General features: G+C 42.8%; 1 protein-coding gene and 1 long non-coding RNA gene across 2 annotated transcripts in view; one reads left to right on the forward strand and one right to left on the reverse strand.

Annotated features, from left to right (window-relative positions):
- GPC6 (glypican 6) overlaps positions 1–20794 on the reverse strand; it is a 1088996-nt gene that overhangs the window by 13477 nt on the left and 1054725 nt on the right. Inside the window, exon 7 of the mRNA XM_049701023.1 lies at positions 7423–7559. Coding sequence (XP_049556980.1) covers positions 7423–7559 — 137 coding nt within the window. The remainder of the gene's footprint in view (positions 1–7422; positions 7560–20794) is intronic.
- Positions 149–4567, forward strand: LOC117202796 (uncharacterized). The gene is made up of 4 exons (XR_007473023.1): positions 149–455; positions 724–2057; positions 2454–2611; positions 3802–4567. It is a non-coding gene; the product is annotated as an uncharacterized LOC117202796 (long non-coding RNA).

A 20794-nucleotide genomic window follows, 5' to 3' on the forward strand; every position in this document is an offset into this window, starting at 1 on the left:
GGTGTAGGGGGTTATTGTTAATGGGTGTAGAGTTTTAGTTAAGGGAGATAAAAATGTTTGCGGATGGATGGTGGTGATGACTGCACAACCACGTGAATGTACTTAATGCCACTCAACTCTACACTTAAAAAATGGCTGAAATGGTAACATTTACGTTGTGTATGTTTTACCACAGTTTAAAAAAATCTAAGTTTTAAGTAGAGTTTTCTAAAGTTCTTGACGTATATTACTTTTTACCTCTCCATTTTTTCCTGACTGCAAAGTGGAATTATTCAAAACCTACTGTGACTTTATGTTTTAAGTGGATTTATAAATTCTTGAAGACGGTTGAGCTGGAGTTGTCTGTGGCATTAGGTACTTCAAAGAGGTGTGACACCAAGACATGGTCAAAGACACAGAGGTTGACCCAGGGCGCCTGAGATCTCTTTGGGACCCAGCAGTGTAATCATGGGTAAGTCACTTAGCTACTATATATATATATATATATATATATATATATATATATATATATATATATAGTAGTATATAGAATTATACCGCTTATATAATTATTTTTATATTTATATGGATAATTCTTACCTTATTTGTTTCATAAGCTGCCATATTAAGTGAAAGTATATGAAAATGCTTGACAAATATAATACACTATGCAATTGCAATGCATTCTTATAAAATTAGGTTGTGAACAGGGCTCCCTCAAACGCCAAACTCGTTTCTTAGGAGGGCTGATGGCAGCAGATTCTGAGTTTTAAAGCCTGGATTCATGGACAGAAGAATGATTTACTGTGGCTTTCTTCCCATCTGGAAGATGCGTGTCATGAAATGGTTTGGAACTCTTGGAGGACACACAGCTCGTTGGTTGTGCTAGTGAACAGAAGGTAAATTCTTTGACGTGGGTTCTGAGCTCGTTGGCAGGAGCTGCCCAAACCATCCTTTCTTGGTAGAATTGGAGTCAGCAAACTCCAGGGCGGGTGGGAAAGAAGCCCCACGAGCCAGTCCTCAGGGCTGCCGAGCTGTCGACAGCAACATGCCTCTTTCCTCCCATCTCTAGCCACACTTTTCATCACTTCCAGGAGGTGCACGCAGCGTCCCTCTCCCCCAGGACAGTCAGCCTTCGTGGGGTCTTCCCTCTTAAGCATCCCAGAGAAGGGAAGTGGGCTTTCAGCAATGTCAGCTTGGACAGTTGCCAGTTTTCTTCCCAGACAGACTTCCCACTTTCCCCAGGTGTTTGTCTGGCTGGTTATACATCAAAAATTTTACAGATCTCTCAAATGCAGCTGGAGTGCTTTGGGACATACCCCGCAATCAGACTAAGACAGTAATGTCCCGCCAGATCTGTCACGTCACTGTCTCTGACAGATTTCTCATCACCACGCACCATTTTGCCCCTCTGCCAGCTGCTCAAATGTACCCACTCGTGACTTCCTAGTTTCTTTGCTTAGTCAATCTACTCAGTGGCTGTTGAGAGCGACTGACCTATTTTCTAGATTTTTCTACATTTCCTATTTCTTACAACTTATTGTATTTACCTCCTGGCCTCAGGAAGGATTTCCTTGGGGTACACAGTTATTTCTGTGAGGATCAGGTGACTTAAAAGACAGCAGAGGCTCCCAGCAAAAGCTATGTTTCCAATGGATCCAATTAATCCTTGTCTCTCAGCTGGCATCTTGATAGGCTCCTTCTAGAAAGCATCTTAAAGAAAGGACACAGTGGTGGCTAAACACTAGTTAACAAGGAGCAGAGAAGCAGAAAGCTGTTTTACCAGTTTAATGGGAGAGAAGGATATAACAGACTAAAGAAACCCTGAAGACACTGAGATTCGTGTATGTTCTATCATGAGATCCACGTGCTACAGGGACTTGCCTCAGACTGGCTTTCATTGCATTTCTCCTGCCCCATCCCATCGACTGCCATACTCCCCTTTCCCTTTTAACTCCTATGAGCTTAGAGAAAGGATCCCCATAAAGAGAACACAATCCTCAAGGAAGTTACAGATGATGTAATTCAACACGGTTCCGTCCTCAGAAGCAAGACTCTGCTTCTCTAGGAGCAAAAAGGTAAGAGCCTGTGTGAACATCCCAAGGGCTTTAGTTTTTCTTCTGCTGCTGCCTGACAGTGCTTTACCCTCTACATGCTAATCATATAAAGTTTTCTTTCCTTCTGAGCCTATGCTCGCCTGCTGCCATCAGATCATTCTCTAGCTCCTGTGCAGGCAGCTCGTTCCGGGCACCGGCTGCCCGGAACGCCCTTCTCAGGGGTGACAGATGACTCTGATGTCCTCCAAGGGGCTCTAGGTTCACCCTGGGATTGTAACCTGTCCCACGACTCTTTAATTTTTTTCCCTTTGGCTGTCTAGATGATTATTGATTTTCCTCCCTTACTTCTTAGCTTCCTTTCACCTTCTGTTTGCCTGAGTTAAGTCGGAGTGTTGCTGAGTCTCATTTCTCCCTCAGACGTTGCTTAGGTAAGTGAGAGATGGAAGGAGGAGAAGTTCCACTAGCCAGCTTACTTTCCTGCTGGTCATGGACGAAGCACCTGAGGCTGCTTTTCTTGAGAGACAGACACTGGCCTGAATTCTTCATTAGCTATTCTGATAAAGTAGGATGTGGATGTGAGTATTATCTGCTATAGACGGAATCTTTGTGTCCTGCCGAGAGCCATAGGTTGAAGCCCTAACCCTCAATGTGATGGTACTCGGAGGTGGGGTAGTGGGGAGGTAATTAGGTTTAGATGAGGTCGTGAAGGTGGAGCCCCTATGATGGGATTAGAGCCCTTATAAGAAGAGACCAGAGCCCTCTCTCTCTGCCATGTGAGGGCACAGAAAGAAAACGGCCATCCACAAGGTCAGAAGAGGGCTCTCACTAGAACCCAACCCTGTTGACTTCTAGCCTCCAGACTGTGAGAAAAGAAATTTCTGTTTAAGCCTCCCAGTCTATGGTATTTTTGTTATAGCAGCCTGAGCTAAGACACTAATTGAATCCAGTAATGACCGGATCCATCCTTGGCCCACAAAGGCACCTCATTAGAGACCAGAGGTTTGTGTGGACAATATCCTGTCTCATGAAGGCTGTGCTGCATTTCCAACTTAAAATTCCCTCTTGATGCACTTGTGAAGCTTAAGCAATTCATTGTTGAGATGACTTCAACCTGGCCTGGGCTCTGGCTATCTTTAGTGGGTGATGTTACAAACGAACCACGTGACCTGCCCAACCCAGTTGCTGTTGTTGGTTTTCATATAAGAAAAACCCCATTAAGGGAAACATCAAGGGTTTCCTTGGAGGCAAAGAGAAAACAGCACATTGTAACATGCTCCCTGAGGCTTGCACCTGAACTGAAAAAGGGAACATCTTACATATTAATAGGAACTTAAAGTAGGGCTGCCAGATAAAATACAGGACAGCCAGTGAAATCTGAATTTCAGATAAACAATGAATCCTTTTTTGAGTGTAAGTGTGTTCCACTTGGTGTCTGCTGTTTTTAACGTGCTAAATCTGGCAACTCTGCCTTAGAGCCTCGCTACTCAAACTGCGGTCCCTGGACCTGCAACATCTGCATCTCCTGCAAGCTTGTTAGAAATGCAGAATCTCAGGCCCACCGCAGACTTCCTGAATCAGAGTCCGCATTTTTAACAAGATCGCCCAGATTTTAGCCTGTACACTTGAGAAGCACTGCTTTAGAGTTTGCCACCTATTCTCACAGACATTATTGCACTGGTCTTTAAATTGTCCCAGTGGTTGGCAAGGGAAGGAGAAGCAGGGAAGGGCCTCTGCTGACCACCTGTTGTCTTGTTGTCAAATGCAGATTTACGTGCTGACAGGGTCATCGGTGCGCCCACAGTTTCCTCCCCTCAGAGGGCACAGTCTCTTCCTTCTACCTCACCTCCTGTTTCCAGACCTGCTCCGCTACTGAAGCAGAGTGAGACCTGCCAGAGACGGGCAAAGGTGGGAGCAGGGGATGAAGGTGGGTTTCTGTTCTGGGGGAACGATTACTCACATAGCCTTGACTATCATCTCAACACAGAAGCTTTCACCCTGTGGTTACCACCGCAGCCGCATCTGTGTGCATCCTGTTTTGTTTCAAGTCATCATTAATTTCAACGGGTGATATTCATTTACTAACACCTATTTGGGAAAGTAATACATACTGGAGTAAAGGGACATGTCCACTGTAGGAGTCATTTTGATTTCAGAAATGTTAACATGTGAAATGGGCATGCTTCTGAATCAAGGAAGTATGGTAGAGAGCTTGGAGCTGCACGCAGAAAACAATCAGGAGAGATATGAATAACGGCAGGCAAGTCAGAGCAAATACTTAGATAGGACAAAAGGGCTGCAAAGAAGACTGGCTGAAGGAATCAGATGGATAAAATACAAAGAAAGGAAGAAATGTCTGAGGGACCGGCAGCCTCATCCCTGTTTTAAAACAGCCTTGAGTTTTAAAACGCCAGACAATCTCTATCAATGCTAATAGACATCGCTGTTCCAGATCTCTAAACACTTGATAGATTTTTTTTGTTTTAAAATAAAGGTTCTGGTTCTTTTATTTCACAGGGTGACAAGAATAACCTTTCTTTCTTTTTCACAAGTATTCCTAAACATTTAAGAAGGCCTATCATCTGAAAGGCCGTACTGCAAAAATAGGGAAAAAATAGGTTGCCTTGCGTTACAAATGGATTTTTTAACTTGCAAAATAGTTCAGTGGAATTTTTTTTTTAATGAAAACTTCTCTTGTGTGTTCCTCGATCAATTAATACTTGGATGAGAAGAAACCTTCAATTAAATTTAATCTAACAAATCTTTATTGGTTATCTATTTACAGTGTTACTAAAGTTATAGGGCTTCCCTGGTGGTGCAGTGGTTGGGAATCCGCCTGCCAATGCAGGGGACATGGGTTCGAGCCCTGGTCCGGGAAGATCTCACGTGCTCCGGAGCAAGTAAGCCTGTGCGCCACAACTACTGAGTCTGCGCTCTAGAGCCCCCGAGCCACAACTACTGAGCCCGCGTGCCACAACTACTGAAGCCTGCGCGCCTAGAGCCTGTGCGCCACAAGAGAAGCCACCGCAATGAGAAGCCCGCGCACCACAACGAAGACCCAATGCAGCCAAAAATAATAGATAAATAAAGTTATAATATTAAGATTCCATTCCAGTGGAATAAATAAAAAGAAAGGTACTAAAAAAAACCCTTGAAATTGTAATTTTTCAATGGAAATATAATTTGAGTCACAAATATTTGACAGCACTATCTTTTTAATAACACACTGGGTTAAATTCTGGAATATTCACGCAAATGATTTTATCGCATTAAGTTTGATGATTTCCCTCGCCCACATAAAATCCTCCAATGGCTTCCCACAGACCTCAGGATAAACTTCAAATCTGGTCCCTGAGTACTGATCCAGGTGTGTCTCCACCTATGTGGTCCTTTCCCAACCCACAGTCCAACAGGAGGGTGTTTAAAGTTCCAAAATCCACTGTCTTCTCTCAAGCCACTGTGCCTTTTCATGTGTTGACAGACACCACTGCCATCACATAGTACTTAATTGACAGAGCCTTGCACAGTGCCTGGGTTGAGGGAGTGCTTAATAATATTGCTGATGAACTGAATCAACCGAATGTAGACCCACTAAGTCTTTTACGGAGCGAAGACTCTGTTTCATTTATTCTTCTCACCTGGGGAGGACAGTATTTATCTGTCATTTGCTCTAGAGTCAGGGTATTAAAGTGAAAAGAATACGCTCTAGGGTTTGGGAGATTTCCGCTTTCACCCTTGTTAGTCGGCAAACCTTAGACTAATGTCTTACCCTGTCTCGGTTCCTGACACAGTGAGGAACTTGGCTGACAGCCTCTTTTTGCTCTAACTTCAATGGTCTTTATCTTCCCCATTCATTTTCTTGATGGAATGTAGTCCGCTCCCCAGTCCCTGCCCAAAGCCTTTTTTTATATTTCCTTTTGTAAGACACTGCATTTGCGCTAATATCCAGTAACCTGTGTAACTATCCACGGGAACGTAGTTGAAAACACAGCTGCTGTTTTAGCCAAGGCTAAAAGGTAAACACAGATGGGCAACAGAGCAGCTCGGAAAATCAACCACTTCATCCATTAGGCCACCTGGTCATCCTTTACAGTGTCTTTTTGTACAGTCATTAGGAAAAGACACATTAGAAGCTGTTAATTCACAGCTGAATTTGCTGGCCCAAGGTCTCCTTCCTAAAAGGTCGGACACTGATAAATTACTAAGCATTTTTGAGGGGAATGTTGTTGATACCATGAATAGCCTCTTGGACCCTCATGATCTAAGATTTGCACATTGATATTTGGGGGTAACTTGAAATGATTACAGTTTTTTCTACAGCTGTCTTGTTTTCATCTTGCTAAGCTCTCTCTAGTATGGCTAATAATCTCATTACCAATAGGTGCTAAAAAATGCAACTCAGCAGTGTAAGAAGTTACACCCAGGGAGCACCTCACTTGCACCCCTTCCTTCTGCAGCTTCTCCTGAACTTAATATCTATGAATCTTCTTGTTCCCTTTTCATCACAGCTACTTCATATGCTTGAAACCGCCCAATAACGCCGCGGGACAGTCCCCACTCTTAGGTTCTCCACCTGCTGGCTGATCCCCAAAGATTCCTTGAGTGCAGTTTACCAGCTGCTCTGCCCACCTGCATCCCCACTGAGGAGGGCTCAGGCAGACTCCTCTCCTGGGGGCTGCCTGGCCTGCCAACTCCCAGCCAGTTCTCCCATCCAACTTCTCCACCCTATGAAAACCCAGGCCAAGCCCATTTCTGGGCTGAATCAAGAAATCCAGAAATTCCATACCAAGTGGCAGTAGCAATGGATGGCAGAGCAGAGGATAAGAACGGAGCCATCTCTCATCAGGAGATTCCAATAGGACTTTTCAAGGCACGGAACCTGTGAGAACGCTTTCCTGGTTGTCTGTCTGTCATTTTCTTTTTCCCTAACCCTTTCAATGAGACTTCAATATTTTTTTTTCTCCAAGGGTGAAAAAAATTACAGTTGAATGTTCACTTCCTGTTTAACTTGTGATGGAAAAAAAACCAGTCAGCTGTGCAAATTTAACTACGGATAAAAATAGCTCTGCTATCTTAAAGTCAGTAAGTGAACATAAAAAGCTCTCTGTGGTCTCAGGATATCCGTAACCTGGCATCTGTCACCATCCCTCTGTCCTCATCCAGAGGCGAGGCATTCAGAACAAAGATTCCATGCTTAATGGCACCTTGAGAGTAAGCGTTCCCAGGTGCCCATCAAACCTGTCACTCTGAACAGCTGTCGCTAAGTGACGACTTGTCCCTCCACCCTCCATTGCTTTTTGCATAAACAGGTCTGCAGCGCTGTGCCAGGAGAGCCTTCCAGGGCTAGATGTGCAACGCCCCATCCATAAGAATAGCGAGCCGCCCTCACCTGGCTTTGCTGTGCCCGTTCCAACATTCCTCTTCGTTGGACGTGCCCGCCGTCACACTCTCGTCCTTGCAGATGGTGTAGGGCAATGCTGACCAGACCTTTTTAGAGAGCTTCAGTTTCTCTTTTATGTCTGTGACCTGATCAAGAAAGCAAGGAAAGACAGTGAACATTCTCCCCAGGCGTCGTCCGTTTCTACACAAGGATGCAACTGAGGGGAAGGTTAGAGAGTCTGCCACAGGACTAGCACAGACTCTCCATCAGCTTTAGGAGAGACATCATCCTGTGGGATTTGTTGCCCAGGAAAGCCTCACTTCTTCCTTTCTCCATCTCCCTCTAGATTCCAGCAGAGAGCTCTCAGGTAATTGGCTCCTGGTTTTCCATCTTTTCTGTCCTCCCATCCTTTGAAGTAAAAACTTCTGAAGCATCTCAGCTGGCTTCAGGTCCCTCTCCAGCTGGGAGAAATAGGTGTTCTCTATTGCAAACACCCTCAATATATTCTTTAGGATTCATATGCCTGGATGTCAGATAAATGCACCTAAAGGATGCACGAAGAGATACAGCACTTTCCCCAAAGGTCTACTTGTTTCTGCAAGAAATGAATATTGTCACTAATTCAGCTGCTGGTAACCCCTGCACTTGACCAAGTGACAAGCCCACACAGCACACTCTTGGACGATGAACAGCAACCCAAATCCACTTAAAAATCTCTAGCAGCAGAGGGAAGCGTCATTACAAATACAAGCAAGTGTAAAATCCACAGCCCTGTGGGTGGATGGCCGGGAGGAGCTTAGTACCAGCATCTTTAGTGCTTTCAGTCTCAGCACTGACTTTTCGTCTGCGGAAAAGGTAGAGAGAGAGATTCAGTACAATTTTGGCTCCATAATTAGAACCTAGTTTCATGCAGTCACGACCCTTATTTCCTATTCTGTCTACATGGACATTGGGAAAATCTGTGGATGGTTGAAATGCCTCTGTTGTAGGTTGAATTATGTCCCCCTAACACTTGTATGCTGAAGCCCTAACCCTCAGTACTTCAAGAATAAGACCTTATTTGGAGATGGGGTCTTTACAGAGGTAAGGAAGTTAAAATGAGGTCATTAGAGTGGCCCTAATCCAATATGACTGGTGTCCTTATAAAAGGGGAAATTTGTACACCGAGATATGTATAGAGGTAAGACAATGTGAAGAGACACAGGAAGAAAACATTCATCTACAGGCCAAGGAGAGAAACCTGGAAAAAATCCTTTGCTCACAGCCCTCAGAATCAACCAATCCTGCTGACACATTGATTTTGGACTTCTAGCCTCCAGAACTGTGGGACAATAAATTTCTGTGGTTTAAGCTGCCCACACCTCATCACGACAGCCCTAGAAAAGTTATACAGCATCCTAGAAGGGAGGACCACTGACACGTGTAATCAGTGGCTTTTGGAAACAAAGTATTCTTTGTTTACTGTGGATGGAGTACAGATGTGAGAAAAAATCCCAAAGATCTGTTGTGAGGTTTAAGAGGAAACACAAAGAAATAAAAGATCTCTGATCTTTCATGTTGTCCGTAGTCATATTTCTTGGTAGTTCCAGAATTGTACAGTTGTGTGTGTGTGTGTGTACTGCTGCTTTTTTTAATTGAAAAAAGCCCATGATTCTTTAGGAGGTGATACAAGATTATTTTCTGGTCAGACAGTCAGATCATAATTTCTACAATTTCTGTAATAACCATAAATTCCAAAGGTTCCTGTTCTTCCCACCCCAATTCACTTTTGGCACCTATATGTGAAATGTCACTTCTGAAAAATGGGGACAAAACATGCTGAGGGCTAGGTTTTTATCACAGTCCTCCTCTCCTGATGACAAATATTCTTTTTTTTTTTTTTTTTTTTTGCGGTACGCGGGCCTCTCACTGTTGTGGCCTCTCCCATTGCAGAGCACAGGCTCCGGACGCGCAGGCTCAGCGGCCATGGCTCATGGGCCCAGCCACTCCGCGGCACGTGGGATCCTCCCGGACCGGGGCACGAACCCGCGTCCCCTGCATTGGCAGGCGGACTCTCAACCACTGCGCCACCAGGGAAGCCCCTGATGAAAAATTTTATGATTGCTGAATTTTGAATATTGATACAAGAAAGATGAATAATATCTTATCCATAGAAATCTTTTTCTAACTAGATGGTTGTCTCAGAAACAAAGTTATATTAGAAACAGCAGCCAATTCTCAGAGGGAAGGGAGCAATGGCTTCTCTTATCCTTCTGCACTTCTTCTAAATTCAGAATTTACTGAGCAATTCTACGAGCGGTAGCGGGGCGTCTGGCATAGGCTCTGGCTTCATGATTTTAGAACACACAGAATTGTACAAGTTTTGGCCCTTGCTTATTTGTGATTCTGATGATGACAGAGATTTCCGTCATGGGAAATATCTGTTCACCAGTAAGTACTGAAGATGACCAGAATGCTGAATACAAGAACCTGGTACACATCCTTCAATAGTGTGATGTTACTTTTGTTTCAGAGCATAAAAAAAATCCACAATGACCTTCCAAGGAGTAGCTTACAATCAGCAAATGTTTAGGGTTGCTTAAAAACTACACTCTCTGATTTCCCCCATTTGTGCTGACTTTGGTCCACAGGCCAGTCGTTTTCTGCTCACAATTCCTAGCACAGATGTGGGTACGTATCGTTATGGGTTTTTTTTTTTAATTTTTGTTTTAAAGATATGTGGCCATTTCTATCCAGCCATAGATGGATAGACATTCTCTGTTTAACAATTATTCAAAAACCTTCAAACCCCTGAAACACCAACTAAGAAATGTTGAAAACATGATAGAAAAACCACCGTTCTGCAGCTATCTCATAGTAATGACTGATCTCAGTCAGTATCATCAATAGATGCTGTTGTGGGTTGAATTGTGTCCGCCCCAAAAGATGCTGGATCCTGCCCACCAGTACCTGTGAATGTGACCTTGACCTTATTTGGAAACAGAGTCTTTGCAGATGATCAAGTTAAAATGGGGTCATTAGGGTGGGACCTAATCCCAGATGACTTTGTCCTTATTAAAAGGGAATATTTAGCCACAGACACACACACACACACACACACACACACACACAGGGAGGACATCACGTGAAGATGAAGGTAGAGCTTGGGGTGATGCATACACAAGCCAAGGAACACCAGAGATGGCCAGCAAGCCACCGGAAGCCAGGGGACAGGCCTGGGACAGATTCTCCCTCACAGCCTCAGAAGGAACCAGCCCTACTGACACTTGGATCTCAGACTTCCAGCCTCCAGACTGTGAGAAATTAAATTTCTATTGTTGTAAGCCACCCAGTTGGTGGTTACACAGCCCTAGCAAACCAGTACAAGTGCAAAATAATATTGGGTAAAAGTTTAATGGGGGACAGGATATTTACACAATCCCAAAGCATTCCCCACAGATGACATTATTACAACAGGACGACTGTCAACATTCTACGGTGCAGAAACTTGGCAGGCCCTACCTTAACCAAGCGATCAAAGTAACGGGACAGACTGATATTGGGTACCTCCTGATGTGATGGGACAAGAAGGACCTATCACCTATGCAGCGAAAATTCATAACCTGAATCCAATCATGAGGACACATTAGACAACCTCCAGCTGAGGGATGTTTTACAAAACAACTGGCCTGTATTCCTCAAAAATGTCAGTCATAAAAGGTAAAGAAAAGCTGAAGAGTTCGTCTAGATTAAGAAGAATAAGAGACATGACGTCCAAATGCAGTGGAAGGTTCTGGACTGGGCACTAGATTGGAAAAATAATTGCCAGGAAGGATATTATTGAGCTAGTTGGCAAAATTTGAACACTGACTCTGTATCAGATAATATTGTATCAGTGTTAAATTTCCTGAACACGAACTCCTACTGTGATAACCCAGGAGAATGTCATGTTCTTAGGAGATACACACTGGAGTATTTAGAACTAAAGAGTTAGGATTTCCACAACTTATTCTAGAATGGTTCAAGAATAATACTAAGAATAAAAACACACAGATGTATAGAGCAAGAGAGGGTGAGAAAGCAAATTTAAGAAAATTTTAATAATTGGTGAATCTAGATGGAGGCATAAAATTTTTTCAAAAATTGCAATTTTTCAGTAAGTTTGAATTAAAAAAAAAATAAAACATGTCCAAAATAAAATCCTTCACATCAGATTTGTTCGGCAGGGTGTCACTTCAACGTCTCTAACCTCTAACCTGGAACACCTGCTTAGGCCACTCATCCTCACTGTTCTAAACACAAACCCCAGAGGCAGAAATAGGTGCTACATATTCATCGCTAGTCCAGACAATGATCACCAGCTTCAGGATGGAAATACTGTAAGCTTTATTCTGTCTCATAAGAAATACACCAAGAATGAGCCTTCGCCTGTCTGCCTTTTTTCATATAGAAACCCCACCTTTATGCTGTGGGAATCTGAACCAAATATATATTTTTTGAGACAGAGAAAGTAAAATTGCATGACATCCCACAGATATCTCCTCTTTTAATATTTGCCAAATTGAACAGCGTATATGATGCTGCTCTTTCTTTAAATCAAACTCAAGTATTGCATCTTTCATGGTGCAGCCTCTGGCCCCCTGGTTAAATTTGGATGGAACTTTCTGTGTTCCACAGGGGGCCCTGTTCATGATTCTGAGAACTGATCGCTCCGATCCCTTATAATTGGCTTACTTTTCTGACTCTCTCTTAGACCACATGCATCTTGAGGGCTGGGACAGGGTTCTAATTTGTCTTTATCCTCAGTGCTTAGAAAGGGTTGGGTGACCAACTACCCCATTTTGCCCGGGACATAGGAGAATCTAGGACACTGAATTTTCAGCCCCAAACCGGAAAGTCCCGGGCAAACCGAGATGAGTTAGACACACAGGTCTCAGCACACAGTAGGTGTTCAATAAATGTTGGTTGAGAAAATGGGTTTCATTGCCCTAGTATATTACAAAGTCATAGACCTTATGGCTAACACAAAATAGTTGGGGGGTGTCACACACTGTGGGCTCTTATCTCAAAAGGGCGGGGAGGTGCTGAGGGTCCTCCCAGGAGTTGTATCTGGCTTAGTGAGGGGTGAGGGTCCCTTCTGACCGTTCACTACATCACATTTTATAATCAGGTCACTTTCACGCTTGCATTTCAGAAGCCAGGCATTTTCATTGTGCAACTGAAGGCGATAACGGCAAAGGCGCAGTGAGAGGTGCAAATGCTGTTTTAACATTCTGCACGAAAACATCAACCAATTCACTTCCAGGCTGGGGTGGTGAGGCAGACAGCTGAAGAAAATGGACACTATTAGCCACTGGAGAGGAATATGCCTTTGATTCTAAAGACTAGCTGAATGATTGCACTTTGTTTTCTGGTATCAATAAAGTTTTTCAATTCTCACACCATTTAGAAGTATATTTTCATTTTCTCTTCTTTTTCTTTTTGAATAATAATGTAACTTCCTTTGCTGTAGCTCTAGATCTGAGTTGTTTTTTTTTCTTCCTGGAGACTTAAGTGTACACAATAGTGTGCTAAGTTTTACGTTAGCAAGCATTCTTGGTAGAAATATATTACGGAGAGTGAGAGTGAGCCCTAATTCATTAATAATACAAACTTGATGGGAGCAAAGACCTGGGATCAGATGTGGAATTTACAACTTCTTTTCCCTGCTTCCCAAATGAGCGATTTTAGGAGAGATTAACTCTCTCCAATACTTGCAAATTATATTTACCATTTGTCCAGTGTTGCATTAGAAGTACTGTACTATTAGTAATACCTGTGTACTAAATATTTTTCATCTATGCTATTGACAGATTGTGAAAGTTAAACAACAATTTCTGTTATGCTGTAGGAATATGATCCAAATAGATACTGTTGGGATCCACAGGGAAAACGTGAGCCCTCTTCAGAGAACTTATCGGGGCTTGATTCTGATTTCTGACCATTTCAACTACTGGCTTCAGTAAAGGCAGACACTCTCAGTTTAAAGCCTGTCAAGGGTCCTGAATACTTGACTACAGAAACACAGTGGTACCATTTTCATACCCACCCTACAGAATTGTACAATTACAGAAAAGAGCGAGGCAGCTGACAAAGTGGAGGGGTTGCTGAAAACAAAGGAATTAGCAAAAACAAAGAGCATGAAGAAGGAGCGTCCAAACACTGTCGTCTGATAACTTCAGTTAAGAAGTAACCTTGCCCCAAATAGTTAACCTGAATCTTATCAGGCTTCTGAATTAACAACTTCCAGTTTACAGGAAATATTAGGGATAGAGGTATAAACTAAGTAACACCATAAATAAATGATCAGACACATCCAGTGTGTGGGATATATATAAGACAATTGGCCTTGACTCTTGAAAAGAAGAGGGAGAAAAAGAAAGGAAGATTGTTGTAAATGAAAATAAAAACAAAACAAAACTCTAAAAGCATAACAACCAAATGCTATGTGAAGACATTAACTGAATCCTGCACCTGGAGGTGGGTACTGAGGGTTAAGAGAGAGTTTGGAGATAACTGAGGAATTTTGAATATAATATAGGTAGTAGATGATGTTAGTGAATTCCTGTTAATATTCTTAAGTGTAATCGTGGTATTGTGGTTGTGTAGGACACTACCCTTGCTTTTAGAAGATTCACAAGGAGGTATTCAGAGACAAAGTGTTATTTTGTCTTAGACTTACTTGAAAGCAGCAAGTCAGACATGATTGAATCTACACAAAGAATACATGGATGTTAACTTTATTATTTTTCCAACCATTTCGGTGTCATTTGAAAAAGTTAAAAATAACAGAAAGTTGGGAAAAGAAATAAGACTTTACTGTCAGGGCACATGGTGCTTAAGAGCCTTGCTGCATTCAGCCTAGGGCAGTAACTGACTCAAAACAATTGAGGGCTAACGGGGAGCTTTCATTGAGCTCAGGCACTTACATTCGATCTTCACAGCTCTGTGCTAAAGTATGACTCCCTGCTTGCAACCAGGAAATGGGGGTTTAGAGAAGTGAAAAAAAATGGCGACACATCTAGTAAATGGCAGAGATGAAATTCAAATTCAAATGGAGACTTCAGAATTGTTACTCTTTTTTTTTTTTTTATTTTTTGCGGTACACGGGCCTCTCACTGGTGTGGCCTCTCCCGTTGCGGAGCACAGGCTCCGGACGCGCAGGCTCAGCGGCCATGGCTCACGGGCCCAGCCGCTCCGCGGCATGTGGGATCTTCCCAGACCGTGGCACGAACCCGTGTCCCCTGCATCGGCAGGCGGACTCTCAACCACTGCGCCACCAGGGAAGCCCCAGAATTGTTACTCTTAACCACTAGGCTTGAGAAGGATGTTCCCTATAGCTATGGTCTCCAACTTGTGTGTATCGGTTTGGTGGTGGGGTGATGCGCATGTCCTTAGGGGTGGGTAAGATGATTCGATGTGATTGAAGACAAAAACATTAGAACTTCTATTATTTCTTAAATACAAAAATATAAGGGGAATTAAGCCTTCCTAATATTTCATCTATCTACCGATTGATGTGCCTTCAATCGGTCCTTGTAGCAGTGGCCATTTCTCAATTATCCCACGGGAAGAGTGAGACGAGACATTGGGAAAAGGCTTGAAATGGCACCTCCCCCTCGCCTCGTTAGCTGGCTCCCGGGGTATTGAAATCTATCCCAGTTCATAAGTGCTGGTTAAATGCATTTATGGGCTAGATTATGTAGTTTTAACTAATTCATTAAATGGACCAGTGACTTAAAATGACTTTTGCGAAGTAACTTCGGATTTCGTTCTTTTCAAACAGTGCAAGCACAAGTGAACAACAGTAAAATGGCGGGTATGATACTTCCCTCACTCTTGATACATCTGCAACATTACAGAGTCAAAATAATAAAGGTTCTGTATTTTATCTCACTCTTCCAAAGTTTCTATTTTTTGCATACATCTCACAAGGTACAGAGTATATTAGTTCAGCAGTGCTTATATGTAATTTATGCACAAATAGTTATAAATATACTGGGTGTCTATGATTCTGATTTTTTGCTGATAGAAACATGAGATCAAAAAAAATTGGAGCTGCTTGTCTATAGCACAGGGACAGACACAATATATTTTGAATCACTGACTTGGCAAGCAAAAACATTTAGTGAAATCAGTTTAATGAGATAGGGAAGTGTATTATAATTTAGAAAAAGTTCCAATATATTGGTTAAATAAGAAAAAAGGCTTTTGTTGCTAGCATTCATCTATTAAACACTTCGTATATGTCTTCTGTAAGTCAGGTTTTCTGCTACCCCTTGGGGATACAAACATGGCTGGTACATAGTTATTGCTCTTGAAGGGTTCCTAGCATCCCTGGCTAGAGGCGGGTAAACAGACACAGAGCAAATAGGATAGTCATGGGTAAGCAAAGGGCTCTGGGGGCACTGCCGTCGATTTGTCCTGAAATTTCCTTTCTGGGGAAAACCGTTCCCTCCCAAGCAAATAAAGCTTTGCCGATATTTGCTTTTTGGTGGCTGCTGAACTCTGCCATGGGGACTGTTAGGAAGCTGGGTAATTAGTCATTTCTATCCGGAGGGAGAAAAGCAAAAATGTATCACGTCCTCCCAAGTTTTCGCCTCCAACGATGGGCTGATTTTATCCACGCACAAGTCATCGCTTTTAGCCACCACTCTGGTCTTTAGCTCCTCCTTTTGCTAAGGAGCATCTGTGCTTTCCCGACTCCAGGGGAATATCTGCTCCACGGTGGAGATTTGCTAAACAGCACTGTGTATGTCCTGGGTTTTTAAGAAATATTTGTTCAATGAATAAATACATGTACAGCATTGCCAATTATCTGCTAAGGGAAGTAAGATTTCAAAAACGATGGACTATCTGTCAGCAGCTGCCTTTTGGACTTTCCTTTGGAGAGGAAGGAAGACATGGGCACATTCTGTCAGACTTTCTCAAAAAAAGTGCTTTCCCCTGACCTGATTACCGCGGAGCCAGAGGGAGATGTCAGATGATACCTCCAATCCTCTAAGTAGGATTCTAGCCTCCTGCCTAGAGGAGTCATTTACATTCCAGGTGTAATTTACACAGGTAAGATGGAAGAACCTTGGAGATCTCAGAGGCAATCTGGGCTTGGGGGAAAAAACCACGAGAATTTAACTAAAACAGAATGAATCCCATCTTAGACAGCCTTTACAATCCTTATAGAGACATACCGTTTCCAGTAACTTCCCTTTGGTTTTCTAAGCGAGTGACCTGTTAAGTTTTGATTGGGAGTGTTTTTGAACTTTGTTATCACCTTTGGTTCTGTATGGATTCTTTGATGGGGCATATTTGATCTCTTCCAAGAGGCTCTGCCCGTGGCTGTCTATCTACTACCTGAGGCCCATCTACCTTGGACCTTTTCTATCCTCTGGATCTTGCCTGTGAAGTGTGAGATGTGAACTGTCAGAAGACCCCCTGCTGTCTTCCCTCAATCATGTTGGGACCAGAATTCACTTCACTGGATACCTGTGGTGTGTACCTGGCTGGATGCCCTATCTGCTCACAACTTCAGAAAGATCCCAGTGTACCTATGTCATCTGTATGGAAACATAACGTAACTGGATGTAAATAATATATACCGTATCTTTAGAAAAAATATGGTAAATATTTAAAGGGCTGTACACTAAATAATACAAGTTGAGGGGGTGAAAAAAAACAACGTGAATATTTTATAGGCTGCACGTCATTTGTTAGCTTTGGAAAACAATCTGTTTCAAGAAATAAAGGCAGCCTTTATTAAAAAATGGTACATGATACCATTTTTTCAACCTGAGAGTTTAATAATCCGGTTTCAGAGACGGTGACCTCATCCAGCTTTACTCTAGAGAAGAATGCTCTTTTCTTATAGCACCAAGTCATTCAACTCACGGTGTCAACCTGTATTGGAATTCAAGCCGTGTATCCACCTCCGGTGCTCAAACGATGGTCTGCACGCACGTGTTCATGACTCCTCACTTGACAATACATCCACATGATCTGGAGTAGAGTATTTAAAGTTCCAACGTCTCAGAGGGAATGCTAATTTCTCTAATGGGGCCAAATATCTGTGAATACAATCTTCCTAATATTCTTAAGGAAGTGGGGTTACTGATGCCATTTAGTTCAACGAGGAGGCTGAAGACACATGATATGCTTAATCTACTTGTTCGATTTATGTTGAAGCTTGAACTCAAGTCCGTTCTTCTGATACGGCTTTTAGCATCCTATTCACGAGAACATTAATTTTCCACTTGTTCTGAGTCTGTGAAACTCTTTGGTGTTATTTTTCAGGTCCCAGATTGTCCCTGTCTATCGTGTAATGATTTGGTAGGTTCTGGAAGGCTTGCAGAAATCACTTGTGACACCTGTTCTTTCTGGAAGCTTCTAAATAGGTCTTGGGGATAACACAGCAGGGTCCTGTTACATGCAGTTTATCAGTGAACCCAAAGCAGACTTTGGCTACACAACACTGTCACCCAGCACTCTGCTGAGGGCTTGGGTCACAAGACAATCTAAAAGCAGCCTTGCGTTCTGGGCTTTCTCAGATGTTCCCAGGGAATTCAACCACACGTTCTTATCTGTTACCACGTGACACATTCTCCCTATTGTGGATTGGTGCTTTTCACATTACTTGCCAAGGACATAAACACATATGCGTTTTGTAGGAAAAACTAAGAGGGATGAAAAAACTGGTGGGAAGTGAGAATCGTTGAAGGTTCAAAAAGACACTGCTTAGTTTTGTCAAGTTTCTCTGGGGATTGGGAATTGGATCAAAAATTTGAAAGTCTGCACCATCCCCTCTGGCTTCAGGTTTGGAGTTTCTCGGCTAGAGCATGACACTATATTAAAGGCATGACCTTGAAAAGACAGATGAAGCTTTTTTCTGGCAAAACACTGGTCCTCAAAGTGGAATAAACGTGGGAAACACTTTCCTCCTCTGCTACTCAGGTCAGATTTTTGCGGCAGATCTTAAGAAAACAACAGCGAAGTTTCAAATCTTCACGCTCATACCTAATGTCTTGATCGTACCTCATTCCTGAATGGTATTAGAACTTAGGCAAGAAAGGGTAGTACGCGTTCTACACATCCTTGAGAGATGGCACGGTTTGACATCGAACTAATCTCGAATTCAAGAGTGAAAAGAAAAAGGCCGGAAGACGTTTGGTCCGCAGAAATGCATGTGATCAAAGTATTACTTTGCACAGTGGGTACCTAAATTGTGGCACTATTTACTTCTCAAGACTGAAAACAGAAATAACTTCAAGAAGTGGTTTTTATCACGGAAAATAGAGGCTCAGCAGAGCTCCCCCGGCCCAACACTTCTAGAGCATTCTTGACAGATTCTCATCTAGACTCAGTTTACATGTTTCCAATGACAGATATCAATGCTAATATGAAGAGGACTTGGGATTTGCTGCCCGACCCAAAGCAAGTCACTGCCCCTCTCCGAGCAGTTCCGGGGGTTTTCATGGACAAGGCTTGACTACGAAGCATAAGCATGTCCTTTCTCCTCCTCCTGTGACTGGCGTTGAGATGGAGCTCCCAACTTCCCCTCTTGCTTTGCTTTGTTCCTTTGCAATCTCTGTGGATTCTGTTTTTTTCTGCCCATCACCTGGTAAAGTCTCCTTTTGATTCATTTCTGACCTTCAGTCTGTCCAACCTTTGCTCTCTCACTCTCTGCTCCCAGCTTTTGAGACCAGCTCTGTCTTCCTCGATTGCTACCTTTGGTCTCTATTGCTTCTCAGGCATTATTTGGGCAGTGGAGGTGCAGACATCCCACGGAGCTTTCCCTGATCTACAGCATGAATTGTGACAAGTGCCGATTCTAAGTTAGGTTATTAGATATGCCGTCTTCAGGAGGCCTGACAGGAAGATCGCAGAGGCATGCTCAAATGAAGAGAAAGAATTCAGTATTTCTAGCAGTTTGGATATTTAAAGACTGACCTCTGCTCCCACCATCATTTATTCTATCACTATTGAATGAAAGCTTTTGGAAGTTCTTTGTGGCTCAAAAAGCAGATTTCCCTCACTTTTCCTCAATTTTCTGATATAGCCAACAAGATCATGTTGGCTTGGACTGATCCCTTTGTATGGGACTAACCTGGAAATTAACACTAATTCAGGAAAGTGCCAGAAAAAGATTATATATTTAATAGCCCAATTCTGCCAACATGGAAAAAGCTTGAAGTTCTGAACATCCAGTTTTGCTGAAAAAATTCTGATTCTTTGCCAACTATTACTTCAAGTGTGCGATCTCTCCGTAGGATCTTTGACGATACTCCGCAAATCCATATAGAGTCTCTAAGTCTACCTGTGACTGAGATACTGCAGTGACTCTGCTACGCTCATAACCACCTGAAGTGACTCTTAACATGCTGCATTTTCATCTTCAGGGAATGAAATCCAGGGCATTACAAGTATGTCTGCTAATTAAAAAAGGGGGAGGAGGCATGGCAAAGCATTCAAGTTGAGGCATCCCTGAATATTTTAGGGTCCATCAGTTAACTCTAAAGGTGTGGGGCTGTACTCTTTCACACCAAAGCTGAGAAACAGCTGTGTATTCTGGTCTTTTGCTCTGAAGCCACTACAGATATTTGGAACTTACCAAGGGATGAAGAATATCCCTTTGCTTATGCAAGATTGGTGTAATTGGGCAGGGTCTTCTTAAGTAAGAGATCACAAACATGATGCCATCCAACAGCAAGAGGACCCACAAAGATGTACACACATCGGAAAAGTAATTTACGTGAAGCCTAGGAAAATATTCAGCAAGTGGTGGGTGGAAATCAGATTTCTCTAAATTCTAAAGCCATTTAGGGTAGAGATGAGTTGACCTAAATCTCTTATGGAATAGGCGACAAAAAGCATACAAATCTCTTTTGGGCGTGTGTGATTTGTACTTCGTGGTGAACAATAAATGCTATTTTTGCATCTCTTGTGTTCTATTCATGATAGAACACAACATTCTGCCTTTTCCTGCATGGATTTATTGGGAATTGATTCTAGTTTAATTGCCAGTGATTTAGGCCTAAGGGAATTTGAAGAACAACAGAATGAGATACTGATAAATGCAACCAAGAATGTCGATCACAGGACCCAAGGGTGTCCATTAACTCTAACTCAGACCTGTAGTCTATACACTGGGAAGAGGAGAACATGATAAGTGGATAATTCCTTCTGTGGGTCTTAACTTCAACATCTCTTCTCTAGGGATGGCCTTGACCCCCAGGGCCACTTAGCGTCTCCCCTGTATGTTCGCACAGGGATGCCTCTGGTTTTTCCTGTCATAACGATTTCCCCATTCATTGGGACTGTGGGTCTCGCTCCCAGATTGCAGGTGACATCAGGGCAGGACCTCTGTCATTTA

The sequence above is a fragment of the Orcinus orca genome, chromosome 18 (assembly GCF_937001465.1).
Source record: "Orcinus orca chromosome 18, mOrcOrc1.1, whole genome shotgun sequence".
NCBI classification, from domain to species: Eukaryota; Metazoa; Chordata; class Mammalia; order Artiodactyla; family Delphinidae; genus Orcinus; species Orcinus orca.